A 22,733-nucleotide genomic window follows, 5' to 3' on the forward strand; every position below is an offset into this window, starting at 1 on the left:
TGTAGTTTCGTGTTGCAACGAAATTTAAAATGGTTATTCATTTCTGATTTACATGTTTACTCTGACTGGAGTACGAAGGGAACCATTATCGTTGGAACTTTACCGCGCTGAGCAGATGGGACGTGAATTATAAATTGTAAAATTCCCTCATCTTTCTTAGACTCAGAATCCGTTATGGCTTGCAAATTTTAGAAGCCTCGGAGGTGTAACCACAGAAGCTTCCCATTGTTTTCAATCTGGTAGGATGTAGATGTAGAGCAACATTTTTGATGTTGTTTTGTGTGCTATTAGATTGAAAACTTAGTCTTTTAAAATAGATATTTAAAATCCAAGATTAACTCTTTTATTATACAGAAGATTATTTTATTTTCTACAAAAATTATTGCAAAAAATTTTTCAGATTGGACTACACTAATCTTAGTGTTTCCGGTTCTGATATGTGCGAAACTGTTCATTATAATATTAATTGTGCCAACATTATAACAGCATTTATAAACAGAAATAAGTAAGTGTAACATGTATATCTTCACTTCATGTCTATACGCTTTTCTGGTGTTATTAGTGACATCATCTAATGCCCAAGACCAGAATGAGCAGAAGGTAAGTACGCATTTCATTTTATAAAATATATTTTGTATCTTTTTTTTATATTAAAAATCGCTTAAGACTAATTAAAAAATACTTCGATCCTATACTGCAGCCAATGAGAGCAAAAATAGGCACTACTTATTTACCTCCTAATTCAAATTACATTTTAGGCTTTAATAGTGTTTGATAAAGTCACATAAAGGTCTTTTTATACTTTAAGATATTATTGTTGGTTGACTGAATTATTTAACCCTTATAAACCACCCCCTTTGATAATAGAATGTGTAAAAAAAGTAATTTATTAATATTTTTAATTAGTTTAATTTTTAATTTACATTAATTTTATATCGGTATTTTAAGTCAATGTTATTTTCGTTTCTTCATTTTTAACCCCTAAAAGTAACCCCTATCTTTATAAAATAAAAAAGATCAAAAAATACATTTGAACATATCACTTATTTATTTATACCCCATTCCACGAATATATATGACCCTCTTGGATTATCGCGACAACGAACATTTTACTGTGCAAAATATGAAGAACGAAAGTAAATTGCAAATTATATTGTTGTTTATTGGAGTAATTATTATAGAGCAGTCGGGATAGCATTTGACCTTGCATTAGGAGCTGCCCAAATTTTATTTTTCTAATCTTTAGGGAGGGTCAATATTAGTATAAATTTAAAATCTCGACTGAATTTCACCGTTGCGTTAGCCGCCATCTTGATTTTAAACGAGAACCGTTTTTGCTCAATATCTCCGCCATTTTCAATTTTTCGACAAAAAGTGTACAAACTGAAATTGTTGAAAATGCAATTTTCTATAATTTCATTTCTTATAATTTTTTTCGTGCGGTCGATATTTTCCGAGTTATGAGGGGAAAATAGTGACAGTTGTAGCGTAATCATTGAATTATTGAATTATCTCGTTTATTATTAGTTTTACAACAAATATTTACCCATACAAAAATGAAGAGAATTAAATTTTGTACAATTTTGATCCCGTTCATTTTTTGATAAAATCAATATTTAAGGTAGTACGTATGTGGTAAAGGTGCGAGCGTAAGAGCTGATTGATTTTGTAGCAATTGTTTTTGTTCAATATCTCCGCCATTTTCAACTTCTCGACAAAAAGTGTAAGAAATGAAATTGTTGCAATTACGATTTACTACAATTTTTCGAGAGAACCAGTGGCGGGTCTACAAGGGGGGAAATGGGAAAATTACCCCCAACAGGGTCCAAAATTAAAAAAAAATTGTTGGAACATCACGATATATTAGCTGACATAAAACTTAAAATATCGACAGACAAATTCAACCAATAAAACCCGCTAGTTAATAAAATTAAGTGAACTTAATGTATATAATGTCTTTTTATGTCTTTTATATACCTACTTAGTTTGGTTGATGTTTCATTGGAAGTTTCAAAAATTGTATAAATATAATTCTCTTTATTTTTGTTTATGTACAATTATGTCGTAAAATTAATAATAAATGAGACAATTCAATAATTATGCTTCCTCTCCGCTTCCATCATTTTCCCCCTTAACTCGGAGAATATTGATCGTATAAAAAAATTGTGCCAAAGAAATTGTAGGAAATTGCATTTCCAACAATTTTTTTCCCACCATTTATGTCGAAAAGTTGAAAATGGCGGAGATATTAAGCAACAACAGTTCTCATTTAAAATCAATATGGCGGCTAATGCAACCGCGGAATTCAGTCGAGTTTTTAAATTTACACTACTATTGATCTCTCCTAAAGGATTTAATTATAAAATTTGGGGCAGCTCGGTTACAAAATTCAATTCAATAATTATGCTCCCCCCACCACTTTTTACTATTTTCCCATGTAACTCGGAAAATATCAACCGCATGAAAAAAATTGTTAAAAAGAAATTGTAGGAAATTATATTTTGAACAATTTTAGTTGAAAATGGCGTAGATATTGAACAAAAACAATTGCTATAAAATCAATCCGGTCTTACGCTCGCGCCATTACCGCATACGTACTACCTTAAATATTAATTTTAGTAAAAAAATGAAAGAGATCAAAATTGTGTAGAATTTAATTCTCTTTATTTTTGTACAGGTACGTATTTGTTGTAAAACTAATAATAAACGAGATAATTCAATAATTCAATAATTATTATGCTCCAACTGTAACTATTTTCCCCTCATAACTCGGAAAATATCGACCGCGCGAAAAAAATTATAATAAATGAAATGATAGAAAATCGTATTTTCAACAATTTCAGTTTCTACACTTTTTGTCAAAAAATTGAAAATGGCGGAGATATTGAGCAAAAACCGTTCTCGTTTAAAATCAAGATGGCGGCTAACGCAACGGTGGAATTCAGTCGAGATTTTAAATTTATACTAATACTGACCCTCCCTAAAGATTAGAAAAATAAAATTTGGGGCAGCTCCTAATGCAAGGTTAGGCCTGTTATTCGTCTAACCCGACTGGACTATTAGAGCAAAATACTTTTGTACTTCTTATGTTGCATACTAAAATATTCGTTGTCGCGATAATCCAAAACAGTCGTATATTCGTGAAATATACCATAGTACATTTTTGTACTGGATCATTTTTTTTTTCGTGTCTCTTATCATTTTCGAGTTAAACGGAGAAAACTGCAGATTTTTAAGAAAATTTAAACATGCGCTCTATAATTTAATCTCATTTTTTTTCAAAAACCATTTATTTTAAACTAATCCAACTTTTTGAGCATAGAAACAACACTAAAATTAAAGGTATGTAGAAGAAAAATGAAGTATTTAAATTCTGGTGAATGCGGGGTTAAATACTGCTCATTTCTTCTTAAAATATATGAGTGATCAAATTTGCTATGACATTTAACAGTGCTCTAAAAAAATGTTTGCAGCAATATAGATACCCGTAAAATTGATAATTTTTCTGTTATTTCAAGTTGAATGCACGGTTTGAGCATTCACAAAAAATGCTCCTTTCACCTACCTATATCTTGCTTTGTATTTCAACTAAAGGATTTCTGAAAAAGAATCTCTTTGTTTTTTTTTTCGTGAGCTACAAAAATGTTTGTTACATTTTTGTTCGTCACTCGTCAGATATACAGGGTGTCCCAAAAAATTTGGTCATAAATTATACCACAGATTCTGGAGTCAAAATAGGTGGATTCAACCTAACTTACCTTAGTAGAAATGTGCACATAAAAAAAGTTATAGCCCTTTGAAGTTACAAAATGAAAATCAATTTTTTCCAATATTTTGAAAACTATTAGAGACTTTTTATTGAAAATGGACATGTGGCATTCTTATGGCAGTAACATCTTTAAAAAAAATTATAGTGAAATTTGTACACCCCATAAAGATTTTATGGGGGTTTTGTTCCCTTAAACCCCCCTAACTTTTGTTTACATTTCAATTAAATTAATATTGTGCTACCATTAGTTAAACACAATGTTTTTAAAACTTTTTTGCCTCTTAGTACTTTCTCGAAAAGCCAGGTTTTATCGAGAAATTTTTTAATATTTGTCAAATCCACCACATATTTGTATATGGTTAAGTACGATTATAGAGACCTGGTAATAATTTGAAAATTTATTTATAATTTACATTTTTAGGTATATATTGAACCATATTAAACAAGAAGCCACACCTCGATAAAAGGTGCCTTATCGAAAAAATGCTAGGAGGCAAAAAACTTTTAAAAACACTGTGTAACTAATGGTACATGGTACCTCAATAATAGTTTAATTGGAACGTACTGTAACGTCCTGATCATAGCAAGACCAGGAATTAAGCAACACCACACTGCTGGGAGAAACGAGGGGAGGAATTCCTCGAACATCCCTTAGGATATTCAAAAGAAAAACGTCCACCGTTCCATCCATCAGAATGGTGCTCTGCCCGACTGCTCAGCCCTGGGTTCGTTCCCTGTTCATTCTTCCCTCACACCCATCCCAGAAAGGTACAGGAAATAAAAAGTTTACCAAATCATTTTATATACACTATTTATTCAGATAGAAAATTAACAAAAATCATTCTATTATGTACAGGCAACCAAATTAATTTTCTGAAACTGTGACCGAGACCCTGCTGGTCACTGGTATAAAAGTTATAAAGGTAAAAAAAGGTACTCAGCTTTAAGTCCTCTTGTCGGAGTAACACAGTTCTTATGGGAGGTCTCCAATCTCTGCAGAACTTTCTGTTGCTGTCTGTAGTTGTGGGAATTCTAGGGCTATCTTGTTGAAGCCATTCTTTTGATGCATCAGTAGATCAGTAGTTGGATCCAGGATACTGTGGGCTGTTGCGAGATGTCGCTGTCGCGTTCTGCTCTCCAAGTTTCTCCAGCTACAGTTTGCTTCCCCATGTAGTGTTCGCCTGCAGCTTTGTCCCCAAGGTAGGGGCTAGACAAATTCATACAAAGATCAGTTTTCTTCCAAAAGAAAAGCCTGATCAGAAATAAAGCTAAGTATCCAAAGAAATACGATCTCAACAAAATGTCTGATCACAGCGTGGCATTATAAAAAAAAAATAAATAGAAACAGAAAGAAATAAAATATTATAACTATGTACAAGAAATAAAGTAATATATTGGGTAATATGGGTCAATGTGGTCGCCAACATCTCCAGAAGATAGGCACCTTTAGAAGAAGAAGGACGGAACTCGGAGCCAAATACCCTCATTCACTGCATTAGGTACTATACAGGGTGTCCCTGAAAATAGTGCGTTCCTTTAAGGTATGGATATAATACACAATTTAGAACAAAAAATCCTATAACATTTTTTTCTAAAGTTAACCGTTTCCAAGAAAAAAATTACATTGTTCTCCATATAAGTGAATTTTTATTTTCATAAATTTGAATGAGATGGCAACGTAGCCTAGAAGAACTTGCTGCGACTGTGGAAATTTAACCTAATAACTCCTTGTTTATTTACTTTGAGGTGTGATTTTTGGATTTGTTGACATCGTAGGTACCTACCTGCAAAATAATGGATATGGGTAGGATACCAGATGCAACTGACCTACAAACCTACTTTTTTAATCTTTAGATTTTTGAGTTTTCGCTCTATTTTCGGGGACACCCTGTATAAAAATTTTATTCGGTCTTTTAATACATATTAGCAAAGTTTTGAAACTGTTTTATTTGTGGTACGTTAAATTTAGTATTGTGTTTATGGGATTGAGCCACAATTGTTGGGTAATGAAAATTACATTTCTTAAATGAACTATTGTTTGACGTTTCCGGAATGAATTTCCACCCCGGAAATCGTCGTAAGCAAAATAAAAAGACCTAGTTTTCAGACCTAATTGTCTTTTTAATGTTTGTTTAAGAAATGTAATTTTCATTACACTAACAACTGTGGCTCAATCCTATAAACACAATCTTCTTCTTCACGTGCCGTGTCCTCTAAGAAGGTCAGAAACTATCATGGTAATTCGCACTTTCGATACCGCTGCTCTAAGATATCAGCAGAAGTGCAGTTAAATCAAGCTCTTATATTGTTTAACCAGGAGGGTAAAGACAATACTATACTCTTAATATTGCTTGCATCTAAATTTCTTATTTTCATTTGGTAATTATAACTTTAAGAAACTACTCACCACCCACTTATTCAGTAAATACACTTTTCGTCCTTTCTGTATCTAAAGTTATTTTGCATGGTAAATAGACTTTTACTCCAGACTAGTCGATGGTTCTTGAAAATTATACTCTTTTCCCTAGATCTTTCAGTTGAGTATTAATTGTAGTATCCAGTATCTGCTACCTCCCATTATAGCCTTAGATATTCGAGTTTTCTCTTTTTTATCATCTTGGTCAAGTCACTTTCGCCTCGACCTATTCCTTTTAAGACTTGTATGCTTGAAATGCGTTGAACTGATATAATATTGAGCATTCTACGATATGACCAAATCTCGAAGGCTTCTAATTTGTTTATCATATTAACCTTCATGATCCAGGTTGCACAACCTTTAGTCCATTCTTTCACGGCTTTTGCTCTAAATTTTAAAGAACCGCTTTGATTGACATGAAATTTGGCATACATATAGCTTACATGTCAAAGAAAAAAAGTGATATTGTGCCGATGTGTGCTTTTGCCCTGGGGGTGACTTTCACCCCTTCTTGGGGGTGAAAAAATATATGTCCAAAATAAGTCCGGAAATGGGTAAACTGACTAATTTTAAGTAACTTTTGTTCTATAGAGCTTTTTCGCCAAGTCAACAGTTTTCGAGTTATTTGCAAGTGAATATGTTCATTTTTCAACAAAATAACCACATTTTTAGACGGTTTTTCGCAAATAACTCAAAAATTAAGTATTTTGTCGAAAAAAACGTTCTTAGCAAAAATATAGCCTATAAAAAGTAAAAAAGATGATGTACGCGTTAGGTCTCTGGATCTCGTAGAACCAGAGTTATACCCAATGAAAAATAGATTCATATTCACCAAATTTCAAATAGAATATTTCGACGTGAAATATCCAAAAAATTAAGCACTTTTTGGGGAAAACCTATTATAACTTTTTTAAAGTGTTTAAAAAAAGCTTTATTTCTGTTTTTACAAAAAGTTTCTAGCATTAAATTTAAGCAAGTTACGCTCAAAATAAAGTTGGTCCCTTTAGTTTTTGCAAAAAAAAATCGGGAAGACCACCCCCTAATTAGCAACTTAATTAGCAAATTAATCGTTACCGCTTCACAAATTATTTTACTTATGTTGTGTTTATATGATCTGTAAATTTTATCGATTCTAAGTGCTTATTTGTGAAAAAATTTGGTTTCAAAGTAAAATTTTTAAAAATTTAAATTTTGAAAAATATTATGCTTTTTTTCAAAATAACTTAAAATTGTTAGAGATACCAAAAATCTCGAAAAACAAAAAAAGTTAGACTTGCTTTTCTGAATATCATGTATTTTTTTGTTTTTCTGTTGGACAAAAATTGATTAAGATTTGGTGTTTCTAAATTTGCATACATTCGTGATCAATGACTGGTTTAAGCCCTTTTAACTACAGCCCTTTCAATAATAAGGACTTTGAACCGATGAAACTTACAGATCATATAAACAACATATACAGGAGTCAAGAAACTTATGAAGTCGTAACGATTAAGTTCATTTAAGATACTAATTAGTGGGTGATTTTCTCGATTTTTTTACCAAAACCAAAAGGGACTAACTTTATTTTGAGCGTAACTTGTTTAATTTTGATGCTAGAAATTTTTTTTATAAAACAAAAATGAAGCTTTTTTTAAACACTTTAAATAAATTGTAATGAGTTTTCCCCGAAATGTGCTTCATTTTTGGTTATTTCACGTTAAAGTATTCCATTTGGAATTTGACGAATATGAACTTATTTTTCATTAGCTATAACTCTGCTTCTACTAGGTGTAGAGACGTGATGTATACACCATTTTTTTTTAATTTTTTACAGGCTATATACAGCTTTTTTGCTAAGAATGTCTTTTCGACAAAGTACTTACTATTTGAGTTATTTGCGAAAAACCGTCTAAAAGCGTGGTTATTTTGTTGAAAAGATGAACATATTCACTGCCAAATAACTAGAAAAGTATTGACTTAGTGAAAAAACTCTATAGAACAAAAGTTACTTAAAATTAGCCAGTTTATCCATTTCCTGACTTTCTTTGGACGAACATTTTTTCAACCAAAAGAGGGGGTGAAAATCACCCCCAGGGCAAAAGCACATATCGGCACAATATCACTTTTTTTCTTTGACTTGTTAGCTATGTGTATGCCAAATTTCATGTCAATCCAAGCGGTTCTTTACAATTTAGAGGTTTTGCAATATTTTACCGTTAAAGAACGGACTACATATGTATAGTAATACAGGATACATATAACTAAAGTCCGGATGATAAGCATTTTGCTTTTTTTGCCTTTTTTGCTTATAATTAGGATTTTTAGTAAAAATGCTTATTTTAAAGATAATGTGTATGTTGCTTATCTTTGTTTATTTTACTTCTTATCATAAACTATAGTGAAATTTTATGTTACTTCCCGTCTTAAGCAAAATTCTATGAAGTATACAGAGCTATAAAACTCTAATAATTCAATAAACCATAAAAATTTTAATCTCTTAGGCTTAGGAGATAAACGGGAAAACCCATCTTTATATCTGTCCATGTAATAAACTATAAATTTTGAATTTAATATTTGTCTGGAGACATCCCAAAATTATATTGTTGTTAAAATGGTATCGGTACATTTGTCTAAATTTAAATACGCACCAATCACATCTGCAGATGTTGAAAAAACTTTTTTCTACGAGCGTGCAAAAATGTCTACTTTCGCGCACGCATTTTAGTTTAGAAAGTTTCACTTTTCCGCACGCGTGTTACTTTTCCGCACGCGTGTTACTTTTCCGCACGCGTGTTACTTTTCCGCACGTGGTTTTTACTTTTCCGCACGCGTGTTAATTTAGATATGTTAATATGGCCTTAAAGTAATTATAATACATGCAATAAACTAATATTTAGATATTATTTACTAATTTATTTCAAATATATTTTATTGTGTTCCTGTTTTAATGAAATTAATGCGACAATTCGACGAAATAAAATTATTTTGACATAATATTCGAAAGTCAAATCGGTAGACAATAACAGTCGTTTTGAATCATCGTCATGGAAACCAAGATCGTCGTCATGCTAACTAATTATGTTGAAACTTTGGTTTTGACAACCTTGTCAAAGAATTAATTTGTGTATGTATTTTCATATTTATTAAATTAATTGATTAAGATTTGGTAATTTTTTAAAGACTCTTAGAAAAAATATTGTTCCTAACTCTTGCAGAAAGTTTCTTTTCCGCACTCGACTGCTTGCCGAACTCCCGCTTCGCGTCGTTCGGCAAACTGCAGTCGCGTGCGGAAAAGAATGACTTCCGGCACTTGTTAGGAAAATAACTATTTCTACGTATAAATAGGTATATGTATGCAGATAGAAGGCATAGCTTTTTACAAGAAAATTTTGATAAACATATTATTGTTAATTGTTTTTATGCTAATGGCCATGAATAAAAAATATATTAATGTGTAAATTATTTTTCGATTTTTTTTATTATACATAGGTATTATATTTAGCCCAGGATCCCCCGTACCAAAAAAAAGTTGATTAATAGCAAGCTGAAAATGTGTAAATAGCTTAACGGTGTTTAGTCGGACAGACTTTGATGTATGGGAACACTGGAACAGGGGAAGTTTAATTGTGGAACAGGTTAAAATTTGGAACGTCAGACTACGAAAACGTTCCACGTATTTTGTCGGACAGAACTTCCAATTGATTTGTTATCATTTCATTAAATTCTCATGCAAAAATCAGACTGGTTTTTATCACCAACTGGGTATTTTAATGAGTGGAACAAGAAGAACATGTCAAATGACGGGAATCAGGTTGGTTAGTAATAGCAGTCTAGTGTCTGGTTAGTAACAAATCAATTGGATGTTCTGTCCGACAAAATACATGGGACGTTTTCGTAATCTGGAGTTCCAAATTCTTAAACTGTTCCACAATTAAAACTTCCCCTGTTCCAGTGTTCCCGTACATCAAAGTTTGTCCGACTAGATACCTTTAAGCTATTATCAAATTTTCAGCCTGCTATTAATCAACTTTTTTTTGGTACGCGCGTCGGATCCAGGCCTATTATAGCTTAACACTTTTGTAATTTTTTTGTTTCTTGTTAATAATACGATAAATAAAAATAAATGTAATTAAATTTGAATATCCTTTATTCATATTTATATCATTATATCCATGTTTACTTACACGTTTTTTTCTTGAACCTTGCTTATTTCATAAAAAGTTTGCTTATTTTTGCGACATTTTTTGCTTATACAGGGTGTCCCGAAAAGATTGGTCATAAATTATACCACACATTTTGGGGTCAAAAATAGTTCGATTGAACCTAATTTACCTTAGTACAAATGTGCTCGCAAAAAAAGTTACAGCCCTTTGAAGTTACAAAATGAAAATCGATTTTTTTCAATATATCGAAAACTATTCGAGATTTTTTATTGAAAATGGACATGTATCATTCTTATGGCAGGAACATCTTAGAACAAAATTATAGTGAAATTTGTCCACCCCATAAAAAATTATGGGGATTTTGTTCCCTTAAACCCCCCCAAACTTTTGTGTACGTTCCAAGTAATTCATTATTGTGGTACCATTAGTTAAACACAACGTTTTTAAAACTTTTTTGCCTCTTAGTATTTTTTCGCTAATGCAGTTTTTATCGCGATGTGGCTTCTTTTTCAATATATTTACGTAAAATTTTTATGGGGGTGTTGTTCCTTTAAACCCCCCAAATGTTTGTGTACGTTCCAATTAAACTATTATTGTGGCACCATTAGTTAAACACATTGTTTTTAAAACTTTTGCCTCTTAGTCTTTTTTTCATAAGTCACCTTTTATCGAGATGTAGCTTCTTTTTCAAAATATATCTAAAAATGTAAATTATAAATAAATTTTCAGATTATTAACAGGTCTCTATAATCGTACTTAACCATATACAAATATGTGGTGGATTTCGACAAATATTCAAAATATCTCAATAAACACTGACTTATCGAAAAAATACTAGGAGGCAAAAAAGTTTTAGAAACATTGTCTTTAACTAATGGTGCCACAATAATAATTTAATTGGAACGTACACAAAAGTTTGGGGGGGTTTAAGGGAACGAAACCCCCATAAAACTTTTATGGGGTGCACAAATTTCACTTTAATTTTTTTTTAAGATTCTGCTACCATAAAAATGCTACATGTCCATTTTCAATAAAAAATCTCTGGAAGTTTTCGATATATGAAAAAAAATCCATTTTCATTTTATAACTTCAAAGGGCTGTAACTTTTTTTGTGTGCACTATTGTATATAGGTAAGTGATGTTCAATCAACCTATTTTTGACCCCAGAATCTGTGGTATAATTTATGACCAATCTTTTCGGGACACCCTGTATAAGTGCTTATTTTGACCTTTCTGTCATGCTTATAATCCGGACTTTACATATAACATTTTAGGAACTTGATTCTTAGTTGTAAGTTCAGCTCAAAATTGCACAATATATTTATATATTAGGTAGATATAAGTTTCATACATGCTCCTCCTCTTGTAATATCTATATGTTTTAATTTAGTGTCTCGTTTATCCAACATCATAAGGTATTTAAAATGGTTAACTTTTGTAATCGGCTCATTCTTGACAATTAGTTGCACATAGACACATGACACTGCCGCATAAATTAGACTTAATTTAACCGATGCGTTGGCTTTGGGGATCGTGTGGTTTGTGGCTTATTTGCATAGACCTGCGACTTACGAAATCCCTACAAGAAAGAGTCTTACGGGGTCAAACAAATCACACGAACTCGGTTGCTAGTTCACATGACCTCTACCGGAGATGTCCTTAAATTGCTTTTGGACATTGGTCCAAAAAATAAGCCTCATGGATGAAGATGAAGAATCTAGGATCTAGGATGAAGAAATTAGGGTCAGCTTACAAGTAGACCAATGCCCATCCAACGAACACACGTCGTTGCATATATGATCGTTTACTTTCAGCTACTTAGTACATTGTGTGTGTGTGAGAAAAATGGCTTGGATGCGGGTCCGTTACCCACAGATTTTTATTTTATTTTTACCTCAATTTATTAGTTCAGTAAAACCTCGATACAACGGACTAATTGGGGGGACGGGGTGTCCGTTGAAGCCGAAAGTCCGTTATATAAAAATAGGTTTAAAATAAGTCCGATTATTTAGAAATGTGTCCTCATTTTGCTCTAATAAAAAGTTTATTGAAATTCTTTGTAAAATACAACGTTTGGGATCCACGGGGTCCCCGTTTTTATGCAATGTATGTTAGTACAGGCAGGGTTAAGTATGTATAATATTAACAGAACGTTTTTAATTTTTTACATTTGACCTTATTTTTGGTCCGTTATATCCGAAGTCCGTTATATCGAGGTCTTACTGTTTTGTTATATTTATACCTATTTCACTTAAATGACTATATTTGTTTCTCTCAAGTAGTTAATGAGTAATTTAAATATTTCCATTTTATGACAACTTATTAGATATTCTATACTAATTGGAAAATGAACTTGTGTTTGTCGTTAACTGTAATATAATTGATTTATATATCTCTCGTTAATTTTGCATTCAAAGAAAATATGGTTCAAATATCTAATCGAAACATTATCACAAAAACAGACTGATGAATTAACTATTCCTAATTTGTGCAGATGTGCCTCATATTTTCCGTGTCAAGTTTTTAATCTGACGATAGTAGAAATATCTTGCTTTGGCAGGTTATACTTAAATATGTAATGTATTCAGGTGGCGGAGGAAGTTCTTGATGTAAAGAAAAATATAAATTTTTTTATATGCTTGAAATATTTTTCCATTGTTTTTTCCATATTTTATTTATTCTAGCTTTGACGTCATTTATTGCATCTGTCGATAAGATCTGAGTTAGAATCTCACCATTTTTTATTGCTTCTTTGGCCAACTCATCATGGGCGCCCGCAGGATTTTTTTTCAGGGGGGGCAAAATAAAAAACTGTTGTATGTAATACTTATATTTTTAAAACGTTAAGAAAACAAAATATTGCAACTTCTTTTAGGAACAAATAACAAAACCACGAAAGCAACTCTTAAAAAATACAAAACAAAATATTATAATAAATGTTATTAATGCTAAAAGGTAATAAAAGTAATACCTAAAAGTAATACAAAATAGCATGCAATTTTATTCTTAACTAAAAACCAGTCTTCTGTTATTTTGACAAAATTCGTCTAGTATTTTAGTGGAAAAATTGGAAATATTTAATAGACGATTTCGATGGATACTCAACAATGCTAGCCCAACAAGTCTATCTTGTCCCATTGTAGCTCTTATCCACGTTTTAATCCTCCGTAAGGTGCTAAAACTCCGTTCAATTGTGCAGGTAGTACACGGCAAAGTAAGTAGAAGAATGCAGCTATCTTTGATAGCAGGAAAAAATTTACAGTGCTGAATAAGATCTTCAATGGTTATGTTCTCAGCTATTTGAGATTGAGATAAATACTCTCTCCAAATATTTAATTCACTTTCCAAATTCTCAATGTTGTATAGATTTCCTACCTTAATTCCGAAAGATTTAACATCTAAAGATTTTATATTTTTTGGTAAAATATTAAACAAAGAGAAGGCGACTTCATGTTCTTTAGAAAATCTTGTTTTTAAGGCAAGAATCAGATGATCTAAATATGGTATAAATATAGATTTTCTAAAATAATCTTCTGCTGAATCAGATTCATAGTTAGATCTATGAATTTGTCGACCGCAAATTCGTGGTTTTCCCACTTCTATGTTGAGGGTCTCACAGATAGATAATGCATAGGAAAAAATGTCTGCAAAATTTGAATCAACCTCTGAGCGCTGTTTTTCACAAGTCCTGGTAATTAAATTTATGTGGTGATGAACATCTACAAAATTAATTGAAATACCTTGTAGCGTATTTGCAATGGGCTCTAAAATATTTGAATATTTACTTGCCACAACTAGACAAATAACAAACGTAAAGGAATTTAAGGCCCATAACTGAGCTGCTCTTTTTGTAGTAGAAGTGTTCATTAAAATTTGCCCAGTTTTTATATCAAAAAGTGTTTTAAATATTATTTTAAAATTTTCAGCAAAAATCCGCAAAGATTTATATTTAGCTGACCAACGAGTTTCACAAAACAAAGGTATATTGGGAATTAGGTTTCTTCTTAGAGTACTCTCTCTAAAAAATACTATTACGTCTTTAACAGTACCTATGGTATTTCGAATTTCAACTATTTTACTAATGTCGTTTATGACTAAATTTAACCTATGGGAGGCACAATGAAAATAGAATGCTTTTTTATACTTATCTTGTACTATCTTCTGAACCCCGTGAATTTCACCAGCCATTGTTGAGCATCCATCATAGCCCTGCCCTACAAGTTTGTCCATGTTTAAACCTGATGTTTCCAAAAACTCCAAAATAGAATAAGCTATGCTATCAGCGTTTAGTTTATCTAATTTCACAAAACCAAGAAACTCTTCTTTCACCGTAAAATTTTCATTTTCTTTGTATACATACCGTATACCAACAGATAACTGTTCATGTCCCGAAATGTCCGCAGTCTCATCAGCCATAACACTAAAATATTTGGAAGAATTTGCTTCTTCGACAATATTTTTTAATATTACATGTCCTGCCAATGAAATTATTTCATTTTGGATCCTGTGAGAAGTGTATTTAGAGTTACCACCTGCGTTCAACAAGTGATTCTCTAAAGTTGTATCACCAGCGTCTATCCTGAATTTTAAGAGATCCAAAAAATTTCCAGAATTTTTGCTGCTTTCTCTTAAAGGCATATCATGAGTTCCACAAAAAACTATTGTTTTTATAATTGGAAGAATTTTTTTTCTATTTTCCGCTACATTTATTTGCTTTCCCTCATCAATCAGAGACAATATATCTAGTTTTTTATTGGACATCACATCAATAAAATTTTGGAAGGGATAATTGAATCTTTATGCCAGGCAGAATTAGAATGGTTCTTGGCCTGCGTGTGGAAATCCCTGTATTTTATAAATGGCCTTGTTATAAATGCGCCTAAGGTACTACCGTGTGTCACAACAGGTGGGAAAACCACACAATACTTACAAAGGGCACCTTTAAGAACTTTGGAATAAACCAACCAGTCATATTGTTGAAGCCATTTGTGTACAAACGGCCGTTTATTTGGATCAACATCTTGCTTAAAATCATAGGTAGGGGACGGCGTATACGGACTTCTTAATATATCGTATTGGTATTTTTGTTTATCTTGAATCGACGAGGAATTTACAAAATTTCCAATGTCTTCTGATTGACCGTCTGGAAATATTCGGGCAATGGTTTCTTGTACATCAGGCTGATCTGCTGTCTCCGCTAAAGTATTTCTATTCGAAGAAGTGCTAGGCTCTGCTTCCTTTACTGCATGTTCATGTTCCCCTTCTTCTTCGCGTGCTATGTCACTACTTGTGCTAGGGATAGGGCTACGAGTTGAAGCCTGATTCTTTTTGGAATCGGTAACTTCCTCGAGGGCGGTTGTTTTTCTTTTAAAGAATGTTCGAATGTCCATTTTTTTCTAAAGAATAAACCAGCAAAACTATAGTCATGCAGTTTAAGGAAAATGTTAATAAATCAAATTACCTGATAAGGATTGTGTTTGTATTAAATGATAGAAACCGGAAACCGCCCGTAAGGCTAACACGATAATAATAAAATAAAATACACTGCGAATCTCAACGCAAACAAAATAAACAACTGCTGTGAACTCTGAGCGGCTTGACGAAAACAGGTAGAATGGTTGTGCGTGGCCGGATTATCTATCACCATCACCACCACCACCATGTGATTGTGCTTGTGCTACGACGTTGCCGGTTGCATTCAAAAGGCGCCTAGGTTCGTAGGTATTCGACGTATTATATTTAGGGCCGGTACTTTATGTCTCCGTTAACAGCCGGTTAGTTAACGGAGGTTTAATCGGGACCTCTTTAGGTCTCTTGCGTTGTATTAAATGCAATTACAAGTATTATTATAATTATAAATAAGCATAACAATCATTATAATTGCATTTATTACAACGCAAGAGACCTAAAGAGGTCCCGATTAAACCTCCGTTAACTAACCGGCTGTTAACGGAGACATAAAGTACCGGCCCTTAATATCTTAGACCATGGTCTAAGTTTAATATAATATTATCTCCATAATTTTGTTTTTGGTTTATATACTTGTATAATATTTCTTTTATGTCAACGTAAAGGTATTAACTTTTTAGGTTTGAGTACAGAAAAATATACAAAATAGTAAAATCTCAGGGGGGGCCACGGCCCCCCCTGGCCCCTCTCTGCGGGCGCCCATGCAACTCATCCACTTTCTCATTACCCAGTATACCGGCATGCCCTTTTGCCCATATAAATACTACTTCCACTTTAGACAAATTATTTTTTCTATGGATGCTATACAATGTGCAACTTCTCTCACTACTTACATACATTCAAAATGAACAATTCCTCAGGCAGTGAGAAAAGTCGGCCATTGCAGTGAGAAATATTTTTTCTCACGGGTTCACCGCCGGTTTACATACATATGATCGCCATTTCCATGGTAACATGCACAATACAAACACAATTATTTTTGTCAAACAAAATGTGTTTAAACTTGTCAAAACTTATCAAAAATTACCTTTTAAGACTGTTCAACTGTGAATTATAATTTTAAATAAATAAAGTATATAAATATTAAGACTAATTAATAGCTATTTGTATATATATGTATTTTATTTCAATTCAGGCATATAATATACCTAAAAGCACCTAAATTATTTAATTTTAAAGTTTTAACTCTTGAAAAAAAACGCATCCATAGAAAAAGTACAGTGTACAACACGAGAGAAAATTACATATTTCTCTCTCGCTTGATTTGCGGCACTCGCCTCGTGCCTCGGCTCGTGCCAACAAACTTCTGCGCTCGTGAGAAATATGTCTTTTTGCTCTCTTGTTTTGATTTGTATGAACTAAAATTAGTGTTTTCAATTGCATATATTGCAGATACTTAGTACATTGCTAGCTAATATTGGTTCTATTTTAGGTCACAGTTCGAGTATATCATGAATCACTATGTCCCTATGCCAAGAAGTTTATTGTAGATCAACTTGCACCTACAATGAAGGGAAATTTGTCAAGATACGTCAATCTAGAACTAGTACCTTATGGAAAAGCTAAGGTAGATAAATTTTAAGCAATTCATTTTGCTTCTCACCAGACAACTTTGTAGCGTTTAATAAGTCTTCCTCTATCGGAAGAACCTTTTTGATCGAATCTGGCAGTGTACAGTATTACACAGATCTTTGACCGAGTCTATCAATCTTATAGTGGTCCATGTGGTGAGACCGCTCCCGTCTGAAAAACATTTCTATTTCGGTTTCTCTGCGGATTCATATTCAAAAATGTCCCCTTTAAACAAATCTGAAGGGTGCCGGACGGAATTTTTGGGCAGAAATTGTTTAAACAATATTTTTAAACAAATACATAAGATCACCTTTTATTGCTTCAAAAAATATATTTTTAGGTTTTTTGGGTCATTCTAAACAATAAAGGTATCTTGTGCTTCAATTTAGACCGTAGTTTTTTAATTGTTAATTATGCGTGTCCATACAGTTTTTTGCCGGTGCAGCGCGCACTATTTTCAAAAATCTCCTATTTTCTTCCTAAAAATATTTTTCTAGATTCTTTGGGACATTCTAAATAAAATAAGTTTCTTGACATTTTCTCAAAAGTTAATAGTTTTAAAGTTATAAGCGATTTAAAATCCGAAAAATGACAAAAAAAAAAACACATTTTCGCATTTTAAATCGCTTATAACTTTAAAACTAGTAACTTTTAGGAAAATGTTAAGAAACTTATTTTATTTAGAATGTCCCAAAGAATCTAGAAAAAATATTTTTAGGAGGAAAACAGATTTTTGAAAATAGTGCGCGCTGACCGGCAAAAAACCGAATGGACACCCGTAATTAACAATTAAAAAACTACGGTCTCTAAATTGAAATTCGACCCGATCACTCTTCGGAATCTTGAAAAGGAATGTTTAAACTTTAATCAAAGTTATTGGCACCCTTAAAAATACTAATTTAAATATGATTTTTAAGCCTCGAAAATGCATATTTTCGCATTTTTTAGATTTTAATCGCCTATAACTCGAAAACTGTCAATTTTTGAGAAAAATTACAAGATACCTTTCTTGTTTAGAATGACCCAAAAAACCTAAAAATATATTCTTTGGAGCAATAAAAGGTGATCTTGTGTATTTATTTAAAAAAATTGTTTAAACAATTTCTGCCCAAAAATTCCGTCCGGCACCCTTCAGATTTGTTTAAAGGGGACATTTTTGAATATGAATCCGCAGAGAAACCGAATTAGAAATGTTTTTCAGACGGGAGCAGTCTCACCACACGGACTATTAGGCAAAGCCCCGAAACTGATTTTTTTTTCGACATTTGACTGAAAATTTAGGAATTTTTAGGTTTGACTAAAAACGCTTCAAAGGTCGAAATGGAATTTATTTCGGGATTTGCCTAAATGCTTTGATCAAACCTAGGAAAAACCAGTCACACCGGGAAGAGACCGCATAATATAATATAGTAGTTGTTCCATTATATCTTTGCACAAATGTCATGATTCATTTGCAATCAAGTTAAATCAAAACATTAAGGGCCGGTTGTTCGAACGCTAATCAACATTGATCACTATCAAATACTTAATTACTGTCACAACTGTCAATGTTAACTTTGGTTGGGTTGCCGAAAACATAATTATTGATGACAATTATGAAATTAGTTAATTAATTATGTTAATAATTGTTATGTAAATTGACTAACTAATCTCATAATTATAATTAACTATGTTTTCAGCAACCCAACCAAAGTTGACATTGACAGTTGTGACAGTAATTAAATATTTGATAGTGATCAATGTTGATTAGCGTTCGAACAACCGGCCCTAAGGGCCGGTTGTTCGAACGCCAATCAACAATGATCACTATCAAATAATTCATTACTGTCACCAACTGTCAATGTCAACTTTGATTGGGTTGCTGAAAACATAATTGATTATAACTATGAGATTAGTTAATCAATTAACATGACATTATTAACATAATTGATTAACTAATTTCATAATTGTAATCAATAATTATGTTTTCAGCAACCCAATCAAAGTTGACATTGACAGTTGGTGACATAATTAAATATTTGATAATGATTATTTTTGATTAGCCTTCGAACAACCGGACCTTAGTGAAATGTACCTCAATGTGTAATATACTACATTCGCTCTCGCGAGATTTTTTTTGACACTGACGTTAGTAATTTCTTTTTTGAAAAATTCAGTTGTCAGAAGTGACTGGAAATTACTACAAAACCAACGCACCTGCTCATATCCAATATTATTAATAGTAAACAGACATAAAAATAACATAAACCTTACGCCAATCAATATTTATTTATTTAAACCATTATAATGTATTGATAGCAAATGAGAAAATTATTTATTGTACAAAATAAAAATATTTTGTAGAAATAAACTTCACAAAATTTTATGAGATTAGTAGACACTCCCACTATTTCTAATAATTCTTCTTTTTTTAATGAAAGATTAAGTTGATTTGAGTTGATTTTAGCAGTTAATAGTGTGAGGTAGGAATTTTTGTGTTGTACGTTTCCTATTCCGAATGTCTCAAAAAAAATCTCGCGAGAGCGAATGTAGTATATCATTGACATGTAGTATCAATGTAATAATTAGGAAATGGTTATAGGGCTTTTCATCGATTGTCATTTGTTTCGAGCTTCTGTCATGTGTCACATAATATTAATATATCTACGCCATACGTCTTTGGTTTGTACATTGTTATATACCAATTACGTATGACGTAGATATATTAATATTATGTGACACATGACAGAAGCTCGAAACAAATGACTGTAAATGAAAAGCCCTATTATCGGTTGACGTATTTTTTATACATAGTTATATTGTACCTACCACAAACCATACATACTCATAGACGTTTCACGACCATGTTAATCTTTCGGATCGAATTAACGCCATCTCTTGATTGGAATGGGAACTAAATTGACAAATTTTAGTTAGGTTGGAATTTCAAATTATAAATTTTGAGGGATTTTTGATGAAATTTCGCAGGAAATTAAAACAGAAAGACAATTCAATGTTTTATTCAATATTTTACTGAAATCTTCAAATATTCCAATTTGTTTTCAAAATGCTAAACACTACCGCCATGTGTCACGTGAAAGCACTGATGTGTAATATTGAGTTGAATGAAAATTTTTGAAAGAATCTTGTAGGATGATTGTTTAGATAAATATTACCTTATAATCTTTTACAAACTTCCAAAAATATATAGGCCCGAAATGTTGATGACACACTTTGTCTATTGGAATAAACTGTTTCAGGATCTATTATATTGTTTTTTTTTAATGTGGAGAAACACAACACGGGATGATCAATGTAAACTAAAAATTCTACTCATAAAAACGGAGAAGAGGTTAATACAATTGATTAAAATTGTGATTAAATCGAATTAAAAACGTAACACCACTATAATAAAATAATTAAGCCACAAACTGTAAAATAAAAAGTCTTCTTCTTCTTCTTCTTTTTTGTTTTTGGTTTCGCTGCAAGGCGATTACCAGCACGATTTATAAGCGATCTTGACGTAGTCTGGTTCTAAGCCATACCAAAATCGCTGACTATGTTCTTGTAAGGAAGCTTTTGATGAGGTGTGATGATTATAATTAAATGAGATTAATTGGGTCAGGTTAAGTATGATTAAAAATTAAAACATAAATTAAATGACAAATAGCAACATAATATAACACGGATACATATAAACAGTTGAGCCTTGCAATTTGTAAGCTTATTTTGTTAATTGCTAGAAAACGCATTGCAGTTTATAAGCTTATTTGGTTAATTGCAAGAAAACGCATAATTACATTGACTGATTCTTCCGTTAAGGAACTTAGAATATTGTATATGGAGAGCGGTGTTTTGAAGTTCATGGAAATAAATTTTGTGTATATATCAAAATTAGGAATCACATTAATCGGGCATTCAAAAAAGATGTGGTTTAGATCCTCGAGACGACCACATTCACAAAAAGGATTATCTTTTATATTCATTTTATACAGATGTTGTTTTGTTAAACAATGGCCTGTGCGCATTCTAATGATGGTGGTAGTGTGTCTTCTATTTCTATATGGAAAATTTGAATACCAAGGTTTTGTAGGAAAGAAGTCTTGAATTGTTTTGTATTGCGAAGTCTTCTTCTGGACTAAAGATTTCCATTTTTCTTGGTACTCTTTTGTAATTTTTCCTCTGATGACTGATAGGGCATCCTGGGAATTCAGTTGTACTTCCATGGGTACATTCAGGTCTCTTCCTATTTTTGCCAGTATGTCAGCCTGGGTGTTACCAAATATATTAGAGTGTCCAGGTATCCAGGAAAGGAGAATTTTGGTACCATTCTCATTGGCTGAAGATATAAGTTTCTTTGTTTTTAGGGCCCTTATATCTGCTGAAGCAGATATGTTACATGTTTTAATATTGGTTATTGCATTGAGCGAATCAGAAAATATTATAGCTTTCTTTAGATGTTTTGTAGTTGCGACTTCCACCGCTTGATGTATTGCTATACTCTCTGCTTTGCTTATGCTTAGAGCTCCAGGAAGTCTTGAGGAGAAATTATATAAATTATATAAAAAATAAAAAGTCAATAACAAATTAATTTAATTGTCAACTGTCAGTTGTTAAATATGACAAGAGGATTGACTGACAGCGACATCTCTGGATTGGAATGGTAACTAATTTGCTGTCTTGACCTTGACAATTTACGTGAAACGTCTATGAGTATGTATGGTTTGTGGTACCTACATTTACATACAGAGAGGATCTAAATTATCGAATAAATTCATTTTCTCTAAAATGGACGACTTTGGAGAAAAATCCTGAAATAGGTCGATTTTTATTTTTAAATTACAATTGTTTGGCATATATTTTATACTAGTGACGTCATCCATCTGAGCGTGATGACGTAATCAATGATTTTTTTAAATGGTAATAGGAGTCGTGTGGCACCTCATTTGAAAGGGTTTTTCAATTCTCTATTCAGTAATATAAACGATAATATCATTATTTATACAGGGTGGCCAAAAAAATAATTTTTGAATTAAATTAATTGACGCAAAAAGAAGAATGTATGTAATTTATTTAATTCAAAATACATTGTACGACTGTCAGTAAATAAAAAAAAATTTTATTTCACAAATAAACATTTCTTTTCGCTTAAATTAAATCACAAACAGCCTCCCACTTCTTGGCAGTTTGAACATTTAATTCAAGCGAAAAGCAATGTTCATTTGCCAAATAAACATTTTTTTCATTTTCTGACGGCAATAGAATATATTTTGAGTTAAATAAATTGCATACATTCTTGTTTTTTCGTCAATGAATTTAATTCAAAAATTATTATTTTGGCCACTCTGTATAAATAATATTATTAATGTTTACATTACTATATAGA

The 22,733-nt window shown here is 32.0% G+C and overlaps 1 protein-coding gene across 1 annotated transcript in view; it reads left to right on the top strand.

The window, feature by feature from the left end:
- Positions 1-453: 453 nt before the first annotated feature.
- LOC126881200 (GILT-like protein 1) overlaps positions 454-22,733 on the top strand; it is a 72,972-nt gene continuing 50,692 nt past the window's right edge. Inside the window, exons 1-2 of the mRNA XM_050645302.1 lie at positions 454-600; positions 17,229-17,363. Of these exons, the coding sequence (XP_050501259.1) occupies positions 517-600; positions 17,229-17,363 (219 nt within the window). The 5' untranslated portion in view covers positions 454-516. The remainder of the gene's footprint in view (positions 601-17,228; positions 17,364-22,733) is intronic.

The sequence above is a fragment of the Diabrotica virgifera genome, chromosome 3, assembly GCF_917563875.1.
Source record: "Diabrotica virgifera virgifera chromosome 3, PGI_DIABVI_V3a".
NCBI lineage: Eukaryota > Metazoa > Arthropoda > Insecta > Coleoptera > Chrysomelidae > Diabrotica > Diabrotica virgifera.